This window comes from Phasianus colchicus, chromosome 3 (assembly GCF_987193195.1).
Source record: "Phasianus colchicus chromosome 3, bPhaCol1.hap1.1, whole genome shotgun sequence".
Classification (NCBI taxonomy): Eukaryota; Metazoa; Chordata; class Aves; order Galliformes; family Phasianidae; genus Phasianus; species Phasianus colchicus.
Window position 1 is genome coordinate 38,118,636 of NC_143438.1, and position 20,346 is coordinate 38,138,981.

Consider the following 20,346-nt stretch of genomic DNA (forward strand, 5'->3'; position numbering starts at 1 on the left):
TCAAAATTACAAAAAGTGTAGAAAAGATGTAAACAAATTAGAAATCAAAACTGAAGGGTGCCAAGTACAAACAGAACAAAAAATCGCTTTCGTAACACTTCAGTGTACAGGTATTGAAGCTACCTTCTTGGATACTTATTGGGAAACTTCTCAAGTCTTAACAGTATCGACAACTCACTGAGAATTTACCATCACTTATGATAAAAAGACATCCTGCTTTTCAAGAAATATATTTGAACAACCCTAATGAAAATTAGTAGATTATATAAAACTGTAAGTACCTTAAGGCCAATGAAAGTAATTACCCAATCATGGGTAATAGAAGGTGAGGTACAAGTTCCTAAAGAAGGTGTGAATAATGAACTTCAAACTCATTGCTCTTAAGTCTCATGGAGTTACATGAATGAAGTACGTGACAAATGTTTTTGAATAAAGACTCACAGTCAAGACTGCCATTTTTCTGAATAAACCCCACCACTTGGGAGAAAAAGAGCGCTGTGCTTAGCTGCAGCATCAGTAGCCCCTCAGTTTGGTCAGAGACGACACAGTTGCTGTGCGTAAGAGCAAAGCTGGTGCATTAATACCCCATCACACACCCAAAATGCAGTTTATACTCACAGATGGCATTCATTGCATGCTCCAAAATTGCATAGGAGAGGAATCTGATGGCATGATGGCTCATGTTCCTTTCTCCCCAGCTCTCAGGGGCTGTTTCACTGAATAGCTCTCAGCTTCTCCAAAGATCTCCTCAGAAAATGATGTTCAGAAATGGGATGAATCTCCCTCCCCAGAGGGATGAATGCATCCCTGCTCCAGCACACAACTAAGCAAAGACCAACCCAACACCACTTGCACATCTTTGCTTTTTTCCATGTAATTTTTGCCAAAGGGGAAGACAGACTAACACGTATTTATGGACACAACTGAAAAAGCAAATTATTTTGATTACTTTTTCAGGTTAAACCAGAACTCCCTTTTCCAGATTCTTTATACATTTTGCTGTGTATGTCTGTATCTTTGTTCTCTGTTGTATCTCTTTGCATCTCTGTTACATTTGTAGCACCCAAAGAATGCTGCTCTTTATTGTATTTTTTTAAAGGCGAGACAAAGCATTTCTTCTCACTTTTTTGCAGGTGCATCACTAAGAGGATTATAAAGTATTCTAAAATATGTATTTCATTCCAGTTAAAAAAAAAAAAAAAAGAAACAAACTGAAAATATCTATATTTTCTTTTAAAGAGTTGACATTTTTGTTCCCCAAATACCTCTAAATTAATGCAAGCTTACTTCCTGAAGAAAAGAGCAAAAATAAGTGTTGGTTTCAATATAGTGCATATGATCTAGATACCAAGGTCTAATCACAACATATTTATCAACATCTAGCATTTGGCTAGTATATGATGTCCACAGGCACTTGTAGTGATAGCTGTCACACTGCATTCTCTTTCTGGCACAAATGAACACAGCAACAAGGACAAGAAATAGAGTGCAGTATAGAGTAACAACACAGCCTGGAATTTAGCCCATAGTGAAGAAACAGTCAAACTCATTATTGACTTCACTGACAGAGGCTCATGCTCACGGTGGCAGAATATTTCAGCAGTCAACAAGCTTTGAGAGGCTTATTTCTATTAAGGGAGCTAAAGATTTTTTTGAGGTACTGTATTCTTCATACTTTCTTTCTCTTTCACCTTATCAGAGATCAAAAAGTCATTTTCAAGCCATGCATGTTTCTCGCAAAGAAAGACTAAAAGGACATGACCCACCCTCCTCAGAATTCCAATGCCATATTCTATATAGAATGCAATATGGAAGGCTTTTAAAGTCTTATCTTCTCTTTCAAGGAAAAAAGAAATAGATATGAATACAAAAGATATGAAAAGAAAAGCATTGCCAGTGGCTAGGTTGCTTGTTGTTTTGCAAAGTTTTGTTTGTAGCCCATATTTTTAATATTTTAATTTAATTTCATAGAGTCATTAAGGCTGGAAAAGACCTCCAAGATCATCCAGTCCAATCGTCTTCCAGGGTAGTGTGGCCTGGCAGCAGACACTCTCTCTCAAAATATGTGCCATGAAAATCCCAGAAGCCAGTCTTCTTGGAAGCGTTAGAGGAGAAGGGCGTTTGCTCTATGATGGCTGAGATGGATTTCTCCTCACCAGAGATCGCTGAGTTCACTGTCACGGAGAATGTGCTACACTATGAACTCTTCTTTGAAGCCATTTTCCAGCTTACCTGTGTTTCAGCCATAATCACATCAATTTCAAAGTCCTATAAGACAGACAATAAAGAAGAGAGGCTATCCCTCCAGATATTGAGAATGACTCTTGAGTCCAGGACTGACAGTTTTGAGCCTCAGACTTCAGAGACAGTGAAGAAACCAAAGGCAATTGCTTCACAAATAAGCAAGAAACTTAAGAAGGAATCAAGAAAAAATAAGATGATATAGACCTGACCAATAAGCTTTAAAAGACAAAATAATCAACTATAATGCTTCCTTGGAGAGGACATCAAAGGCAACTGACTGTATCATATGGCTTTCCAGCATTTAGCAAGAATCTTTTTTCCTCCTCGGTCTGCTCATGGCCACTTTTCTATTACTTATTACTCCCTTCTTTTTTTTTTTTTTTTTTTTTTTTTTCTTACATCTCCATCAAGCTGGAGGCACTCATAGCTGAATATCTAAAGATTTTGCAAGTCTGAATCCATCTCTCAATCACATTTAAAGGCAAACCACAATTTTCATGTGTAAACAGAAATTTCTAGTAGATCTTTACAAATAGTGGTAAAAACAAGATTAAAAACTGGGCTGAGGGGAAAAAATGGCACAGAAAAAAAAAATAACACTAAGAAAATTCCTCAGCCACACTTCACATGACACTGGGGGTAGAGAGGGGGAAAACAGACAGTAACATCATCAAGAATAGAAAAGGTCCAGTAGCAGATGTTTAAGTAGAATGATGTGCTAAATGTCACTTCTTGTCATATTATACTTTCCTTCCTCAGACTTTAGTGTTGTTTTTTTTAAAAAAAAGATTATTAAATTCAGCTCAAAGTCAAGCTCCTAACAACTTGCTCTTCCCCATCTACTATCATTTAGTCGTGAATGCTTAACAGGTGAAAGTAAAAATTAACAAAAAAAGATGATCAGATGAAACCAGAGGAACTGATGGGCTTCAATGTTCAGATCTTTAGTCAGAAACTCACATTCAAAATGCAAAACTCAGTTTTATCTGTCTGCTAAGTCACACCAAAACCATAAAGAAACCTGATATGTTTTCAGAGACAGCCTGATACAGAAGACTACAGTTGTTCAGCAGGAAACTAAAATAAATGAAAAATAGCAATCCTCAAAAACAATGGACTGGATGCCAGGCAGAACACATCAAATTCTGAGCTGTATAAACAGAGACAACTTAAAGGGCATGCAATCTTTAAATTCTCTAAATTAGTTACACTGAATCCTGTACTAAATTTCACTGTTACAGTAAATCCTTAAAATAAACATTATTCAGCGAAGGCCATGGAAACCTGTGCCATATTTGGAAACCGTGACCACCTGAGAAGATATCAAACTCATCTGGCATTCTTGAGAGTCAGCTGTAGGAAGTAAACTTTGCAAGGTGCTTACATGAGGAATATACGCACCTGAAGGGCTATTCATAAACAAACATGTAGTCACCTATGGCAGTGACCACCATCAAATTCATTTTTCATCTTTACAGATAACAAATAATTCTGATTATTCAATACATACGTACATATGGATGTATAATTATATATTGATTAGTTTAGCTTTTAGCATATGAATGCATTGAATTTCTCCAGAGTAACAGATAACATTTTTTTTAAATTACCCCAATAGACCATTAGCATTATGAGTGAATTTATTTTCCCCAACAGTGTTAAAGATATGCAAAATTTTCATTTTTCACAGTTGCATAGTAAAATGATTAACACCAGCTCTGCTCATTATCTTGCTTAACAAAACTTCTCTAAAAACAAATAAATCAAAAACGCCGCTAACATTCCTGAATAAATAAATTACAGACCTGTTCAGTGGCAGCAATGATATTTTAAAAAGCTTGTGCAAGCTCATTGTACAGTTTTATTACAAAACTGCAATTTATAACAAAACTGTCCACTTTTTACTTTCTAGCCAGTTTTACTCATTGAAGTACCTTGTACAACCCAAGGAACTTCAAGCAAGCAAGAAACCTATAAATGTCAATCTCGTGTTTCAATATGTTACAATATATAAATATTGATATGAGAACCTTCATTACCCACTCTATTATAGGATTTGCAGAACTACAGTTAAATGAAACAACTATTGCCTGATAGAATATCAGATGTCCGTCATTACAGATGCAGAATACGTATCACAAATTGGAAACACACTTACTGTGTTAGAATTTATTTTTTTCATTATATACAAGCAATGAAGTCCATCTACAAGTAAAACTCTCTTGCATCTCCTATCTTCACAGGAAAAATGTTTACCTAAAGACAGAGCCCCCAATATTAGAGATCTAGGGAATTGCTTTCCTACCCTAGTCCCCATTTTTTAATATATATACACACACATATATATATCTAAATGTATATGTATATTTACAGGTTATATTTACAGGTTAAAAATGAAGTCTTGCAAAAAAAATCTTTTTTTCATTGTAGTTCTGGAGCACAGATAATCATTGATGTGAGAAATGTACAGAATTTCCTCCTCAAAATAAAATATCAAAAAATGTTTTTTCTCTCCTTAGAACAAAGAACAAAGCTAAATATATCCCATAACACAGTCATAATAAAACGAAACTGTTATCTGTTGCTAGCTCCCCAACAACTCACAGATTTTTCTTAGCATTAAAAACAGCATGTAAATTAAGGTGACTGAAACATGCTTTCAGCGAGCAGAGTAATATGGTAGCTATTCATCACCTGAAGTCATAAAACACTAGGTCTTGTCCTTAGCATATTCTAATGAAGCCTATCATGCAAATGAGAGTGACCTTTTCTGTGCATTCTGCAAGTTCACATTTATGTGAGGAGTATATATAGTTTTCCAATACAAACTAGCCAAAGACTGCGTAATTACTGTAATCAATTAGTAGTTAGTGTCGCTCTGCTCATTTGTGGCTAATGTCAGCTAAACCATTTTTGAGAAAACCACCCTGACAGCTTCTTTCTGTTGTTTTTGTTGCTGCTGTTTTTCTGCGACAAGAAAATAAGTCAGACTTCTCAAGTTGGAAGCACAGTTCCATTTTTCTAAAAATGCTTTCTCCCCATATTCAGAATAAAAATGAGACTCACACCTGTAATGGGAACAGATTCCCCAGCAAAGTTATGTACCCTTAAAATGACATTGAAGTTTTTCGCCATGAAGATGAAACATTAATATTTAAATATTTAAATGAAGGACGCTCTCCCATGAGGAGGTTCAGACCAAGTAAGGAAGACTTGGTAGAACTTCGGCACTCTTTTCAACGGATGAGTAAACAGGCCGTACCCTCTGCTCAGCAACAGTCTATTTGGTAGACAGTTATGGATAGGAAACATTACTGGAACTGGTAATTAAAGTAAAAACTAATACTGTCTCAGAAAAGGGGAATTTTGTGCAGGAAAATCATTTATCATGACTTACAGTTCACCTCAACTGAAAAGAATTATCTTATTTAGCACATATCTACTTTATTCCATAACATCTTCCAAACTGTGCTGATTTTAATATCAAAATCTAGAGTACATAAACCACAATTATGCCATTAGTTGAAATAAATTCTCTATATAACACCTAATAAGAGAGCAGAAACTTAAGTCAAATAAGGATATACGGATTCCAGTTTCACATTCTTTTACATTCATATCCTTTATAATGAAAGGTCAGATCTGAGCATTTTAGGAAATCAACTCCTTTCAAAACTGCAACTAGACATTACAAACAAAAATTTAAATCACAAAAAATCAATACACACTAAAATAGTGTTATTCTCTTTGCACCTATAATAATAAATAAAAAACATTTCCTATTTCTAAGAAATTACCCTGCTAGTGCAGTGTTGCTTTGTGCACACAACATAAACACGTGCACTTTATATACTGTGTATATTTACGTTATACAACTAAAGAACTAAAAAATGTCTTAGGGATTTTTTATAGTATGATGATCAATATTATCAATTTTTTTCACTCAGCAGAGAATTGCACATTTCAAATGCATTCATTATAGGGACAAGAAAACTGTTTTCTCTGATGAGAAAGTGAAGATGAGTTTGGGTTCTCTGCATGCCCATACCACACTGTTTTGAGAATTACTTCTGCCAAACATTGCATCAAAGCAGTTGAGTATTTGGTTGATACACAGAACCACTTTAAAACAAAACAACAAAAAAAAATTGAGTATAAAATTCTAAAATAATTAATGATTAAGATTGAAGAAAAACGTCAAGGATTTACTCATGCATATTAAGACATAAGAATAAAGACATTTAAGCATGTCACACTAACATAGAAGTATCTGAATTCATACAACTCAAAAAAATAAGAGGTGGAAGCTGAAACCTTCCCTTTTCTTCCTTCAGATCACAATATTCTTTATATAGAAAAGTAGCATGTTTTGGTAGTAAAGGCAAAAGATAACTTCTTTTTTTCTTAACCATATATTTTTTTTCCCCTCCCTCAAGGTCTCTGGGCCTCCAGTGAGAGCCACTGGGAAAGAAGAGGTGGGCAAGGCACTGCAGTGCCTTCACAGCTCCTTGTGCCTCAGGCTCCTTCCACGCCTGGCCCAACAGAGTGAGTGCCAGACAGCTGAGGGACATCAGTGCCACTGCGCTCTTCCTCCTCCTTCATCTCTTGCTTGCTGCCTCCTGTGGCAACATCCCTCGGGATGCAGCTCAGAGCCCACTGGGAATGACTGTATTCCCTGTGGTTTCCCTAGTGGCAAGTTGGCGGTGTACTTTGTTGGTTTAGTCAACCATAAAACGAGCATACTACTTCGTTACTGCATTGGAAAACTTTTGTTTAGCTTTGCTCGTAAAACTGCTTAGAGATATTCAAAAAATGCCCAGAGGTAATCCAAAGGAAAAAAAATAATAATCTGTTGAGTAAGGAAGTAGTATTATTTCAAGCAAAGTTTGCATCCCAATAATTGCAGGTGGTATCAACGCACTCTGAAGAGCACTAATGAACGTGAACTTTTTATCCAAACAAGAAAGCAAAATAAATATATAAAAACGAAGAGTATTTGTTTCCATGGTGATTTTCAGGGATGATGGGGAGGGGAGAAATAGCAACCAGGTGGCAATAAGTCAAGTGACACTGAAGATTTATTGGCTTATTTCTGTGTATGGCGGGAAGCAGTCTCCTCGCACGACATCAGGCGTGGCAGAGCAGTGGCTGCTGACAAGGCGGGACGCGGCTCTTTTTACTCCTGTCAGAGTCAGCAGCCGCGGGGGCACCTGCAAGTCACCAAGAAGGAATGGTGGGGAGGAGGACAGGCGCAGGGGGACTGAAGGAGCCACGTGCCCACGGGCTGTAGGCCCTGGTAGAACCCCGCAAGGCCACTGCCTGCCGAGCACCCACCTGACCAGCACCCATGAAAAGGCCAGTGCAAAATGCCTCAGCAAAGAGGCAGATGAAGCGATCGCTGTTGATCCACCCCAGGATGATGCCATTACAATAAACACTCACGACAACTTGCGACCGAAGCGCTGTTACAACACTAATTGTCCATGAAAGCTGACCTGCAGCAAGGCAGCAGAGTTCAGTTTCGATAGGCCCGGCTCAGGAGCGCCAGCATGATTGCAGATGACAGAAGACATCCACGCATCAAAAATCTCTGGAAACGCCTGACGTGACTTTGCACACTGCAGAAAAGCAGCAGAAATCTGAGAGTCTTGGCTCTTTGTCAGGAAGCAAAAAGGACCACAGGGATGGCATTTTTCAGAGCATCTCTCTAAACTGACATCAGCTCTGCCACACCTAGTAAAGCGTGTACCCTGCTTGTCCTCCCTATTACTGTATCTTCAATCAAATATAAACCACGCACGGTTAAGAGAACATTGGATTTTCCCAGCCAAAGAAGTGTTCCTCCTTAAATTTCATTACATTTGCTGATTTTGATTCAACTGAACAGTTTTCTCCCCGTTTTGTCTTAACTCGGCAAGTGCCAGGACTTGCAACTTCCTGGTGTAAAGCCCTTGCAGAAATGCTGGAAGTGTGTCAAGGCAAGCAGGAGACATTGTCACTGTTCCTCACTGCTAGGAATATTCCTTTCAGATGCATTTAGTAACACAAAAGGAGTACGGAAGAGAAAGTAAGGAAAACAACGATGCAGAAAAGGTTATGAATTTCAGAAGGGCTGAATATCTATTTATTTTTAAGTACAAAAGTAACTACGTTAAAAATAAAAGAAAAACTAAGTTTTTAATCATGAGCAATGCAGAGTGATTTACTACTGCCATGGTGTTTTAAATTTGAAAAGAAAGCTCCAGCTTTATAACATTTTGTAATTCGCAATTACTGCAGCATTTCAGGATTTTTTAATAAGTTAATCATGTACACGAAGCACCTTCCTACAATAGCAATTTAAAATCAGTTTTTGTGATATTAAATAACCTCTCTTATTCTATCTTATTAAGAATAGTGCAGTTCAAAACCAATATCTTCATTGATAGCTTTAACAGTTCAACTTTTTAAAGTGCATGTATAGAATGAAATGGAAGTTAGAAAACAAATCTTGAATCTTATTCAATAAACAATAAACATTTTGGATCAAATAAACACTTTACCTTGTTTAACTTTAGAAATAGTTCAATGTTTAGACTGACCTAAATATAAAGCTTAGAATTAAATTGATTAAAAATTGAACCAGTTTAATTATTCAAAAGATTTCAAAATTACCCAGTTTAAATATTGAACAGATTGAAAATATTAAGCTACAATGCTAAAAATTAGAAATGTGAGCTGAAAATAACAAAACATGTATGGAGAAGCACCATAGTTGCAAGGGGTTGTTTTTTGTTTTGTGTTTATTTGCTGTTGTCTTGTGGTTTTTTTCCATAGAATTTTTGAAATTAGAGGAATAATGCAATGAACTACTAAAATTTTATATAGATGGCACAAACGATTAAATATGTAAGGCAATAAAGGACCATTGGAACATTTAGCTGGGGAGAGCAAAATTAAATGGCTTATTCTTGGACTGCATGTGATTATAAACCAACAATTCCTCACCCTATTGGTTGCTTGCCCTCCACACACAACTTCTCCCATCTAGGTATTTCTTAAATCCTCCTCTAATACAAACACAAACACCTCCACCCACCCATCCACCCCCCACTGTAAGAGAGCCTTACACATCATTAGTTTTGATCCACCCACATCTGGGTGGATTAGTGGGCAGAACTTGGTTATTTCTCTATTTAAGTTGGCAAATGATGTGCGTCATTCAGATACAGTGGAGTTTACAAGTAGGAAGAGAAGGCTAGACATAAGTCACATTTCATATTTATCCATCTTCCTTTTAAAAAGGAAAAGGAAGTTTCATATCATCCCATACATTTAACTTTGTTATTTTAAAGCACAGAAGATGCTATGGTGTAGGCTACCATATCGTTTATAAAGCACACACAACACAAAGGTTTGAAACTAAATTGGTATGCTGGTATTGTTATAATTTAAGTGATGTTTTATTAATAATTTACTAACATATATAGAATGATGAGAAAGTTTTATGTCCTTATATGTTACAGGGAAAATGGCCAAAGACATCTATTACAGCCATTGTAATACATCGTTATTTTTTTAAAAAGTGATCAACTTCAGGTAGTAGCTGTAACTGACATATAAGAACCCTGACACAAACTGTTTAAAATAGAAACTTCTTTTAGCTATACAACCTTAAATACAAAATAATCTACAGGGATACAAAAAGACCAAAATACATTTTCCTAATTTTCCCCCTTTAATGACAACATTGTTTGGTGTTCATTTAGCTTAATGCTTTTTTCCAAAACTGGTGAAGTATTTGACAGCATGTGCCATTGTTTCCAAAGAACACTTTGTACAAGAAGTAGTAGAACTTTGACCTCTGCATGGCACTGCCTCTATGAGTTAAAAAGGTCTACCTGCAACCAGTGTTGAGTCTATGCACCTAAGCACCACCAAAAGACAAAGCAAAAAAGCAGCTTGCTAAAACACAACAGAAAAAATTACAGAGTGCTAAGTAGGACCACAAGAAACAGCACCCACTACCAACTAAAATGACAGTGCTACGCTGAGTGCATCTCAGAAATCAGATTTGAGATGGAAATAATATATAAAGCTAACATTTTCTAAGCTTCTGCTGTATTCAGGAGCTGTAGAAAACAGTGCAGCAACTGTTTTTCCTTTTTTTGATGGAGAAAAACAGATTTCTAAGTACTTAGTTTATATAAAAAGATATTCATGAAAATGCATATACATCTACACACACACAAATACACTCAAAATGTTCGAGCTGAGCTACTAGGAAAAATGGCAAAAATATTTAAAAGTGTATACGTGCCTTGCCCTCTAAAACCTGAGGATCCTTCATTAACTGTAACAGAATGGTGTTTTATATCAGGGAGAGCAAGACTACATTGTCTGTCCACAAGGCACCAGGATCTTACAAACTGAGTACTACAAAAGCTAACAGAAGTTTTGTTCTTGAAACAAGCCTGGAAACAACACAACTGTTTTTCCATACCGCTACTCACATAGCTGTATTCTCAAATCAGGAATCCTAGCTCTGAAGGGGCGAATCTGCAGTGATTTTGCTTTTCTTGGGGCATTCGGGCATCATGCAGCCTCCTTCTCCTCCTCACTTTACCCACATCCTGGGTATGCAGTTGCCTGAATTAGCTCATGGAGTAAACTAAACAGGAGTTCTCTATTAGCCTCCTATTTAGGAGAATCTGAGCTCTTCCAGCTTACCTCATGGTCTTATGAGCCACATTTGAAAGAAAGAGGCCAGAGACATGAATATGTGTCTAGAACAGCACCAAATTTTGGCAGCCACACAAATTCAGATATGCTTTACTTCTGTAGCATCTTCGGATGGTCATAATGAGTCCCTGTTTTGATGTGAGCTTTGCTTTGTGTTATTTTCATCCTGCATTTGATCTTTACAAGGTCCTAGACAACCAGTTATACTGCAAGCAATAACCTTAAAAGGAAGACAGAATCTTTTTCAAACTGTAATCTGAAGATTTCAAGTCAAAACAATCCCAAGAAATAGCAAAAATATGTAATGTTAAAGCCCCTCCGCCCCCACATTCATTCCTGTTATTTCTTTACTCATATCTGAAACCCATTATCCTGTTTTCCAGATCCATTCTTCCTTCTTTTTATGCTGCTCTTGCATTGGCACATTATATTTATTACCCTACTCTTCTGATCCTATCTCATACCACTCCAGACAGCTCCAACAGCCTAACACCTGCCATTTTCAACCATTATGCTGAAAGTATCAGAAGTGTAGTTTAGAAGTATCCCTAATTACAAAGTGGCTGCAGACACTTAATATTATCATTTATTCATAGGGGCACAGCCTTTCAAATCTATGATATCCAATGATAACTCTAACAAATGCTTGGTCCATAAATTTTTAATGGCCACTCGTGGGTGTTTTACATTGCTGTCTTTGTAGTTGACCTATTCTCAGGTTTATTAATTGGAAAAGGTTTATTGTACACTAAATAAGACAAGTAATTTTACAGTATTTGAGTTATGCTTAGAGAAGATCAGACAATTTTGCCTCGTGTAAACAAGGGAAACGCATCTTTCACAAAAACCAAATAAATTAAGCTAATGAGAGACAGTTTATTTTCTATGATTTCTCATGGCTTTCAAACTGAAGACAGGTTGGCAGATGTCTCCGTCCTTAAGCAAGCCAACTGCAGTTTTACTGCAACCTCACAGTCACTCCCATGTCTATGTGCCTAACAAGCTCCCTCCTCCCTTTACAGTGTGGGTTTTATCTAGCTGGCCTGAAGTTAAACCAACTAACTCCCTCCTGCTCATAAAACTACTTTCCATTACAGTGCGCACAACTGAAACATCTTGCTAAGACAAGGGAACCTGAAGAAAGAACGTAAATTTGAAATACAAAATACAGCTGAGGGTTAAGGCACAACCTGTGGAATTAAAAGTCCTACAATCTCCGCACTGGACCACTCCTTGTCTGATCACTACAGCATCACCAGCCACACTGTCACATTTCTTACAGCAGTAGCAGCATGCACTTAATTCCCAAAGACTAAGCTGTGCTGTGCTGCTGCATCACTTCCACTTAACCAAAGCCAAAGGCATACATTATCCCTGCAGAGCTTTCACTTCAACAGTTCTTGACATATGACTCATTATATAAACGTATTTATATTTATATAAATATATAAATGGCATTATTAAGATTGTAGAGTCAAGCAACTAGTGCTCCAGAACTTTCAAAATTAATATTGATTACAAAATTACAACCCATTGCTCTGCTCATAGGCGTAATACTACAGCTACAAAACTTCCAGTATGTTTAAGACTTATTGTCCATTTTAATGAGGAATCCCATTCATTTCAGATTAAAAATATTCAAAAGTAAGTTCATGTAAAATGTATTTCAAAGTAAGACAGGTATCAAACAAGCCAGAACATTTAATTCCAAACTAATTTTTTTTTTCTTAATAGGCAATACTTAGTCAAGGCACGTAAAAAACAGGCACTTTATCACATTATATATATATCAGATGATAAAGAATAATAATGACAACTATCAAAAAGAAAGGAAAAAATTCTACAGTTATAGGACTGCAATTTAGAAGTCTACCACATTCAAATCTTTTTCAGAACATAAATTCTGTGAGATACGAGCTTTCCCAGGCATCAATTTGTAAAAGCAACCAGAACTATCATCTTTGATTTTGAGAGGCCTCCAAATTCTTTTCTCATACATATATTCCATAACATTAAAATATGATATCACTCTGTAATATTTTCATGTCTTTCATTTGCAAGGCAAAGAAATGAAAATATCCAATCACACATTGGATTGAGTTGGCTCTAAGTTTCACCTGAAGTTCTTTAAACCTTCACATCCTTGCTCTTAGTGTTTCATTAATGAGTGAACACTCTTAGCCAGCACGCTAGAAATAGTATTAGCGGACAAACCTACCTTAACAAAACACCAATGTGCCAAACAACATTATCATGTGCAAAATAATGAAAAACGCTCACTATCTTGTCTATCCTCTGTTGCCATCTTTCATCTATAGAATTTGTTGATTAAGAAGTGGCATAACTGAATAGCAAGGTTATCTTTACAATGTTGTCTTTCCTTCAGTAATGTCAAAGTAGTTATTATTATCTGTGATCCATACATTAAATTGGTATCACCAATAAATGTTATCATCATTGTTCACAGAATCACAGAATTGTAGGGTTTGGAAGGGACCTCCAGAGATCATCGAGTCCAACCCCCCTGCCAAAGCAGGTTCCCTACACCAGGTCTCACAAGTAGGCATCCAGGCGGGTCTTGAATATCTCCAGAGAAGGAGACTCCATTACCTCCCTGGGCAGCCTGTTCCAGTGCTCCGTCACCCTCACCATAAAGAAGTTCTTGCGCACATTTGTGCGGAACTTCCTATGCTCCAGAAACTGGTGCAACTGGTGCTTAGGTATACAAGAACAAATCATAAGTGAGATTTGTCAGGGGCCCAGGACACTCTTTAAAGGGGATTAACGATTTAGGGTTATGGCTAATCTAACTTGGGTGTCTGGCAAATGCAAACTCCTTAAGGCAGAGGCTGTGTATTCTGCCCTCACAAAGAATTTGATCAAGGCAGGTACAACCACAGCAAGCAAAACTGATAATGGAAAGCACCGAGGTAGAAAAAGATGATCAGTTGAGACAATACAACTAGTAGGACTATACATAAAGTTATCACACACTTCCCAAGATGTCCTCACCAAAGTTGGACTTATTGAATAATATTAATCGAAATCTTCCCTTACTCACATCTACATTTTATGCGACAAAAGCATATGCCTATTACTATTATCATTAACCCATTCACTTAGCTGTGGTCAGTGACAAAGAAATGTTCATAATAAGCACAAATACAGACATATTTGAAACAGAAATACATTTGCTTATTGGAGGCCAGAAGTCAGTGTGTTAATGCAATTTTTAATCTACGTAGGCAATTCTGAAAGGTGAAAATTCCTTTTACAAAACTAAAAAGCTATTTTAACACTCAACAGAGATCTTAAAACACATTTCAAAACCATAAGCACTGTTTATTTTTCCCTCATTCACCAAAAATAAAGTAAAACATTTTAGTTTTTTGCTTCTTTTTGACATAGTTTATGTTCTGAAAAGAAAGGAAAAGAAAGGAGAACCTCAATCCTGCATAGACACCAGCAAATTTAATGGGGCCCTACACATGCCAGCAATTAGATAATTCAAGATTGTGGCATCTTTGGCTCTACGGACGGACTCTATGCTTAAGTAATAAACTTCATGGCATCCTTGCTGACTTCATCAAAAGCTTTAAAAGGCATAGCACAAAAATCTTCCTGTCCCCTATTTATACTTATGCTAACAAAACAAAGCATTTCAAATATTAATATTATTGCGGAGCCCACATTTCAGGTAGCTGGTGGGTGATGCGGCAGATGAAAAAATGCAAGATATCTAACAGCACTACTCAGCACATGGCTTTCACTCTTTGAACTTTGTGACTTCTTTGATATCCTTTCCTCATAATGCTCACATTCTCCTAAGCTGATATATTCTATATGCAGTACAGTAATTTTCCTTTTATATACAACATTGAAAACCTTGGAATTATGCCATTTTCATTTGTGCAAGAGATTCAGGAGCAGCCATGGTCTTTAATGTATATTTTCTCTTGGACACAGCAAGTTTTTGAAAACACAGAATGACAAGTAAAAGGCTTCTAATAAACACTTAAATTCCTTACTAATACAAAAAGGTAATGCTTCCAATTTTTTATATTTTGAAAGTTAAATTATGAGGCCCATTATACTTAAGATGTACACTCTCGGGGAGGTAAGTTCCCAGGCAATAGAATGAAGCAAGCCTCTATTTTAGTCAGAACCATACTGGACTTAATGAACATAAAGCAAACTGAAGCCAGAATGAAATAAAGTGTGTACTCTACGCATATTCTTTTTGGTTTCATCTTTTTAGGAACTGGCACTCATGTAGACACGCAGAAGGGAAGGAATGCCATACCTTGATAGGCTTGAGAGGCAGGCCCATGCAAACCTCCTGATGTTCAACAAGGTCAAGTGCAAGGTCCTGCACCTGGGTCAGGGCAATCCCAAACATAAATACAGGCTGAGCAAGGGATGGACTGAGAGCAGCCCTGAGGAAAAGTATTTGGCGATGTCAGTTGGTGAAAAGCTTGACACAAGCTAGCAGTGTAGTCTAAGCTTGTAGCCTAGAAGGCCAACCATGCCCTGGGCAGCATCAAAAGAAGTGCAACTAGCACGGCCAAGTAGGTGACTGTCCCCCTCTACTCTGTCATCATGAGATCTCACGTGGAGCACTTGGGTATTCAGCTCCTGGGTCCTCAGCACAAGAACACAGAGCTGTAGAAGTGGGTCCAGAGGAGGACCACGAGAGTGATTCAGAAGCCTGAAACAAATCTCCTATGAAAACAGGCTGAGACAGTTGGAGTATTTCAGTCTAGAGAAGCAAAGGCTCTGAGGAGACCTTAGAGCAGCCTCCCAGTACCTGCAGGACATCTGGAAAGGTGCTAGTAGTGATAGGACAAGGAGTAGTGGCTTTAAACTGAAAGACAGTAGCTTTAGATTAGCCATAATTCTTCACTATAAGGATGGGGAGGCATTGGCACAGGTGGTCCAGAGATGTTGCTGATGTCCCACACCTGGAAGTACTCAAGTTCAGGCTAGATGGGACTTTGACAAACCTGGTCTAGTGGAAAGTGTTCCTGCTAGTGGTAGGGGGGTTGGAACCAAACGGTCTTTATGGTCCCTCCAAACCCAAACCATTCTGTGCTTCTACAATTCTACACTGAAAAGGGAAGAAAGAGGAAGTCATTTCTCAAATGATTTCAGCAGATCATGAGATAGGTGGAGCTTATTTTGCAAGCCACTTAAGTAAAGCATTGCTCTGAGTAGATAATCTTCCTGTTAGAAGATGTCTATTAGAAAATCATATGTATTGCTTATGCTTCATTCTTTTTGAAATATGAAAGTAAAATAAAGAATACAGCACTATTTCTCAACTGTTAATTTCTGTAGAACCAAAAATAGATGTCTGTTCAGTTAATTGTGCAGAAAAGTGTGCCTTCTCTCTCCTTTCTGCTCATGAATAACAGAGTAGTTAATAATATTGACATTTAAACCATCATCATTGGTCATCTGAATTAACACCTCACAGAGAAGAGCAGACAAGTTCACACCCTTCCTTTCACTGTGCTAAAGATGCACCAGTATCTCTTACACTTGGTTAATACTTCTGAGGCATCATAAAATCTAACAGTTTATTTTTTCTTAATAAAAACCTCAACAAGAAAGAACAAAAACAAACAAAAAAATGTTGAGAAAGTATACTACACTATTATGTACCAATACCACTGAAGATCAGCACAAATCTGGTTCTCTCATTGCAGCAAATTTTTGGGGGGTCATTTGTTATGATTTTGTATCTGATATTTCTTTCAGGTTTTGCTCTGCATGACCATGGACAATCACTTTTTAACTAGTGACCAATCTAAGTAGTACTTTATTCAACAGCTAACCAATAATTTGGAGGCTAAGGAGCAATTTCCTTCCAACAGCTACTTGCTCCATGGGTTTAATCAGTTCTCACTCAAACATTCAATAGCTATTAAATGATTAGAGTGCCCAGCTAACAACTCCACCTTGTAAATAAAACCTAAAATAAATAATTAGAAATATTTTGATGGCAGTAAATGTTATAGAATCATAGAATGGCTTGGGTTGGAAGGGACGCCAAGGATCATCAAGTTCCAACACCCCTGCCACAGGCAGGGCCATTAACCTCCAAATCTGGTCCTAGACCAGGCTGCCCAGGACCCCATCCAACACGGTCTTAAATACCTCCAGGGACAGAGTATCCACGACTTCCCTAAGAAGCCTTTGCCAGCATGTCACCACTCTGTAAAGAACTTTCCCCTGACATCTAAGTAGTTTGTGGAAAACAAACATTCAAGCTATCTTGGGTAGGTCTAGTTGACACAATGCAATGTTTTGCATTCAGTCAGTTTGCAAATCCAGAGGAAAGTTTGCTGCTAGAAGCAGAGTAAGTACTTTAGTTATAGAAGCATACTGTTAGTGAAACTAGTTATTTGGAGAAGCAAGGAATACTGGCCACAGTGGAATATCACGTCAAATCTCTCAGAGGTAGCCAAGAATAATCCACACAGCACTGTATTATTGCACGATACGAGTACAATCCAGATTGTATGAAGATATGAATGAAGAAGAATATAATACTGAATTCATGTAATTTAAAATGAGATTTTTCCCAGGATTTTTTTTTTCTCCCTATTCTGCAGGCAACAAATTTTTCCAAGGACAGCTGAGATGCCTCAAGTCAAGCTCCCAGGTTTCCATTTACCTTTAAACTACACTAGGACAGCTAGCTCTTCTTCCTCTCTCTTAATTAATTCTGACTCTTCACCTGTTTTCTATCTCACTTTCTTAGAAACATTAAACTGTAAGAAATTAGCTCTTATTTGTACCTAATAACATTCTCAGCTGAGGAGCTTATATTGAAGTCATATTTGCTTGAGAGATGTTGAATCCCCTTGAGACTGTCTGCCACAGATATTATCCCTTTTAATTTCCAATTCTTTTTATCACAAACCTTTCTCCACGCTCTGGGGCTGTGTAGATTACACAATAGGTGCTCTAAATAGAAATGCTCCAAGATTCTCAAATCTCTATCTCCATCTTAAATTGGTGCTTAAAAGCCGATCAACTTTGAAGAGTTTTTGCAATAGAGGTCTCAGTAAAGCAGGTGTTTCCAGTTTGAGTCACCTAGCCCTTTAAGTCCTGGGTACAATCCACTCACAAGCATAATGCTGACTGAGAAATATACTCTCTGTTCCTCTCATTTTTTCTCCATGGTCTTAAGTGGGGTCGCCTCCCTTATCACCAGGGAATCAATGCCAGGTTACTGTGCCATCAATTTAATTGAGGCGAGGTCTGCTTAAAGCCTCTCACGTTTCCCATTGCCTGCAATGGGATTCTGCCTCCCCTGACCTGTGGTGGTGGAGGGGCATCCCTCTGGGTGAAGGCCTTCTCCTGAGCCCGGCTGACCCCCTCCTCAGGTCCCACTGCCCTCCAAGGCCCCAGCGTTGCGGTCTCTGTTAATCTTTGCTGTCAAAGGCAGGTCAGGAGGCAGAGGAGGCTTCCAAGAGAAACACTGCCTCACCCACTCCCATTTTTTAAACAGGATTTAGAGAGTTTACCTAGCACACACTTTCCAGGGCACCATGTTCATTTAATGAAGGCTGCTTAGGGTGGGGAGAAGGAAAGAGTGCTTAGCTTTCTAGAGATAATGAAGGTGAATAATCTTCAGGACTATGCCCACAATGCTTTTTTCTCATTATTTTTAAGTTACAAGGTAAACATTCAACTTTCTAAATAAGTAGCCCAGCAATCCTGCCTACCACAGTCCTCCAAGTATTCTCAGAAGCAGGACTTCTGCAGGGAGATACGAGGACATACATTTCCTGCATCTGTCCCCCTCTGAATGCAATAACCACCTTGAAAGCTGTAGATAAAACCGTACTGCTTCAGCTTCCTTTGTGGCAGCACCAGAAACTAGTAAGAGTTTTTGAAGAAAAACTGACAGTATCAGAACAGAGTGAAGGAAACATCCTGCTTTTATTTGCATTACTAGGACTCTCTGGAATGATAGGATTTTGTAACCCTTTTTCCTTTTTATTTTTTCTTTCCTTCCTTTTCAATATACAATCATTTTCAGCATCCTATGCAATGACATACATGCATACACATATATAGGATGAAGCAAATACACCCTCCCACCTCATACAGTGAAAATATAAGCAGCTACAGAAAAAGCAAAATTATTATTCTAGTATGGAAACAGGCAGTCAAAGAGAACCCTCATTGGAAGATCTGTATGGTATATTCAATACCTACTATGGCTAAAAAGCTTCAATCAAGACCAATCTTTTTCAATGACAAAACATGAACTAAATTCAAAAATGACACTTCAAACCATTGCCTAGTAGCCCCTGAGTATTGAACACAGATCATCTTCCTTTCGGGTGCTGCACATTATCTGATCAACACAACACAAACTGATTTCCATAAGAAATTCTAGCTTCATCATGGAACCTTCGTGTTAATTTAAGAAATAGTCCTTGATTTTGAAATAAAGTTGAAAGTACAATGTCAGAACAAAGTGAAAGAGGTATCATTAGCCTTCAAATGTGACAAATAAGAAAGATACAAACAAGTGTCAGGATAATTAAAAAGGCATTGTTCACTTTTTAGAAGAAAAAAATGAATTGCACAAGAAATATTAAGCTAACAAAGAAAGAGCAAATATGAGTAGAAAAAATGACAGTTATCTGCAAAATTCATAAATGTGTCTTTTGTATAACCGTAATGATCATATTTTATGCTGTCATTTTACATTTAATTGCTCACCCTGGTACTTTTCTTCATAGAAGCCATCAGTACCCCACAGAGCCAGATGCTGAATTGCAAAAAAACATACTGTGACCACAGACTTATAGGAAAGTAACTTTGCTGAGCTGTGGTGTATGACAAGTTAATTTTTGCAATTATACTTTTTCCAAGAATAAATGAAACTGCAGGTCATTACTACTCTATATCATTAAAAGGAGGCAGAAATTGTTCTTGATCATAAAGGCCTCAAACTCATTTTATCATTACTTTGACATACGAAAGCAACTTTTTAAGCTGCTTTTCCTCAATATGATTTAATGAAATAAGCATCACCTCAGCTGAAATACGTAAATATCCTGATATATTAAGAAGCACATATCTAGAGAATATTGTTATTATTACACAATGCTAACCCATCATATGTCTAGTAGTATAGAAATATTATATGCGGCACACTTACAACTATTAGTTCAACTGTATTTTGCTATATGTAAAAGCATTGAAGAGATACGGTTGCTCAGCTGTCATGTCGATGGAAATTGTGTTCCCTGTTCATTTATTTTCCTACGAGACGTTAAATGCTAGAAATGTTTTTTAAAAAGAATTAAGCATGAGCAATGTCCATCACTGTCAAATTGTCTGCACAATCAAACA

General features: G+C 37.4%; 2 protein-coding genes across 4 annotated transcripts in view; one reads left to right on the plus strand and one right to left on the minus strand.

The window, feature by feature from the left end:
• The window catches only part of ZNF407 (zinc finger protein 407), a 351,093-nt gene that overhangs the window by 229,075 nt on the left and 101,672 nt on the right, over nt 1-20,346 (minus strand). The gene's annotated exons all lie outside the window — the stretch shown is intronic.
• Nucleotides 1,969-2,630, plus strand: LOC116226250 (protein MANBAL). Its single transcript, XM_090138331.1, has one exon. It carries the CDS (start codon nt 2,129-2,131, stop codon nt 2,444-2,446), a length of 318 nt encoding a protein of 105 aa, XP_089994457.1. The 5' UTR covers nt 1,969-2,128; the 3' UTR covers nt 2,447-2,630.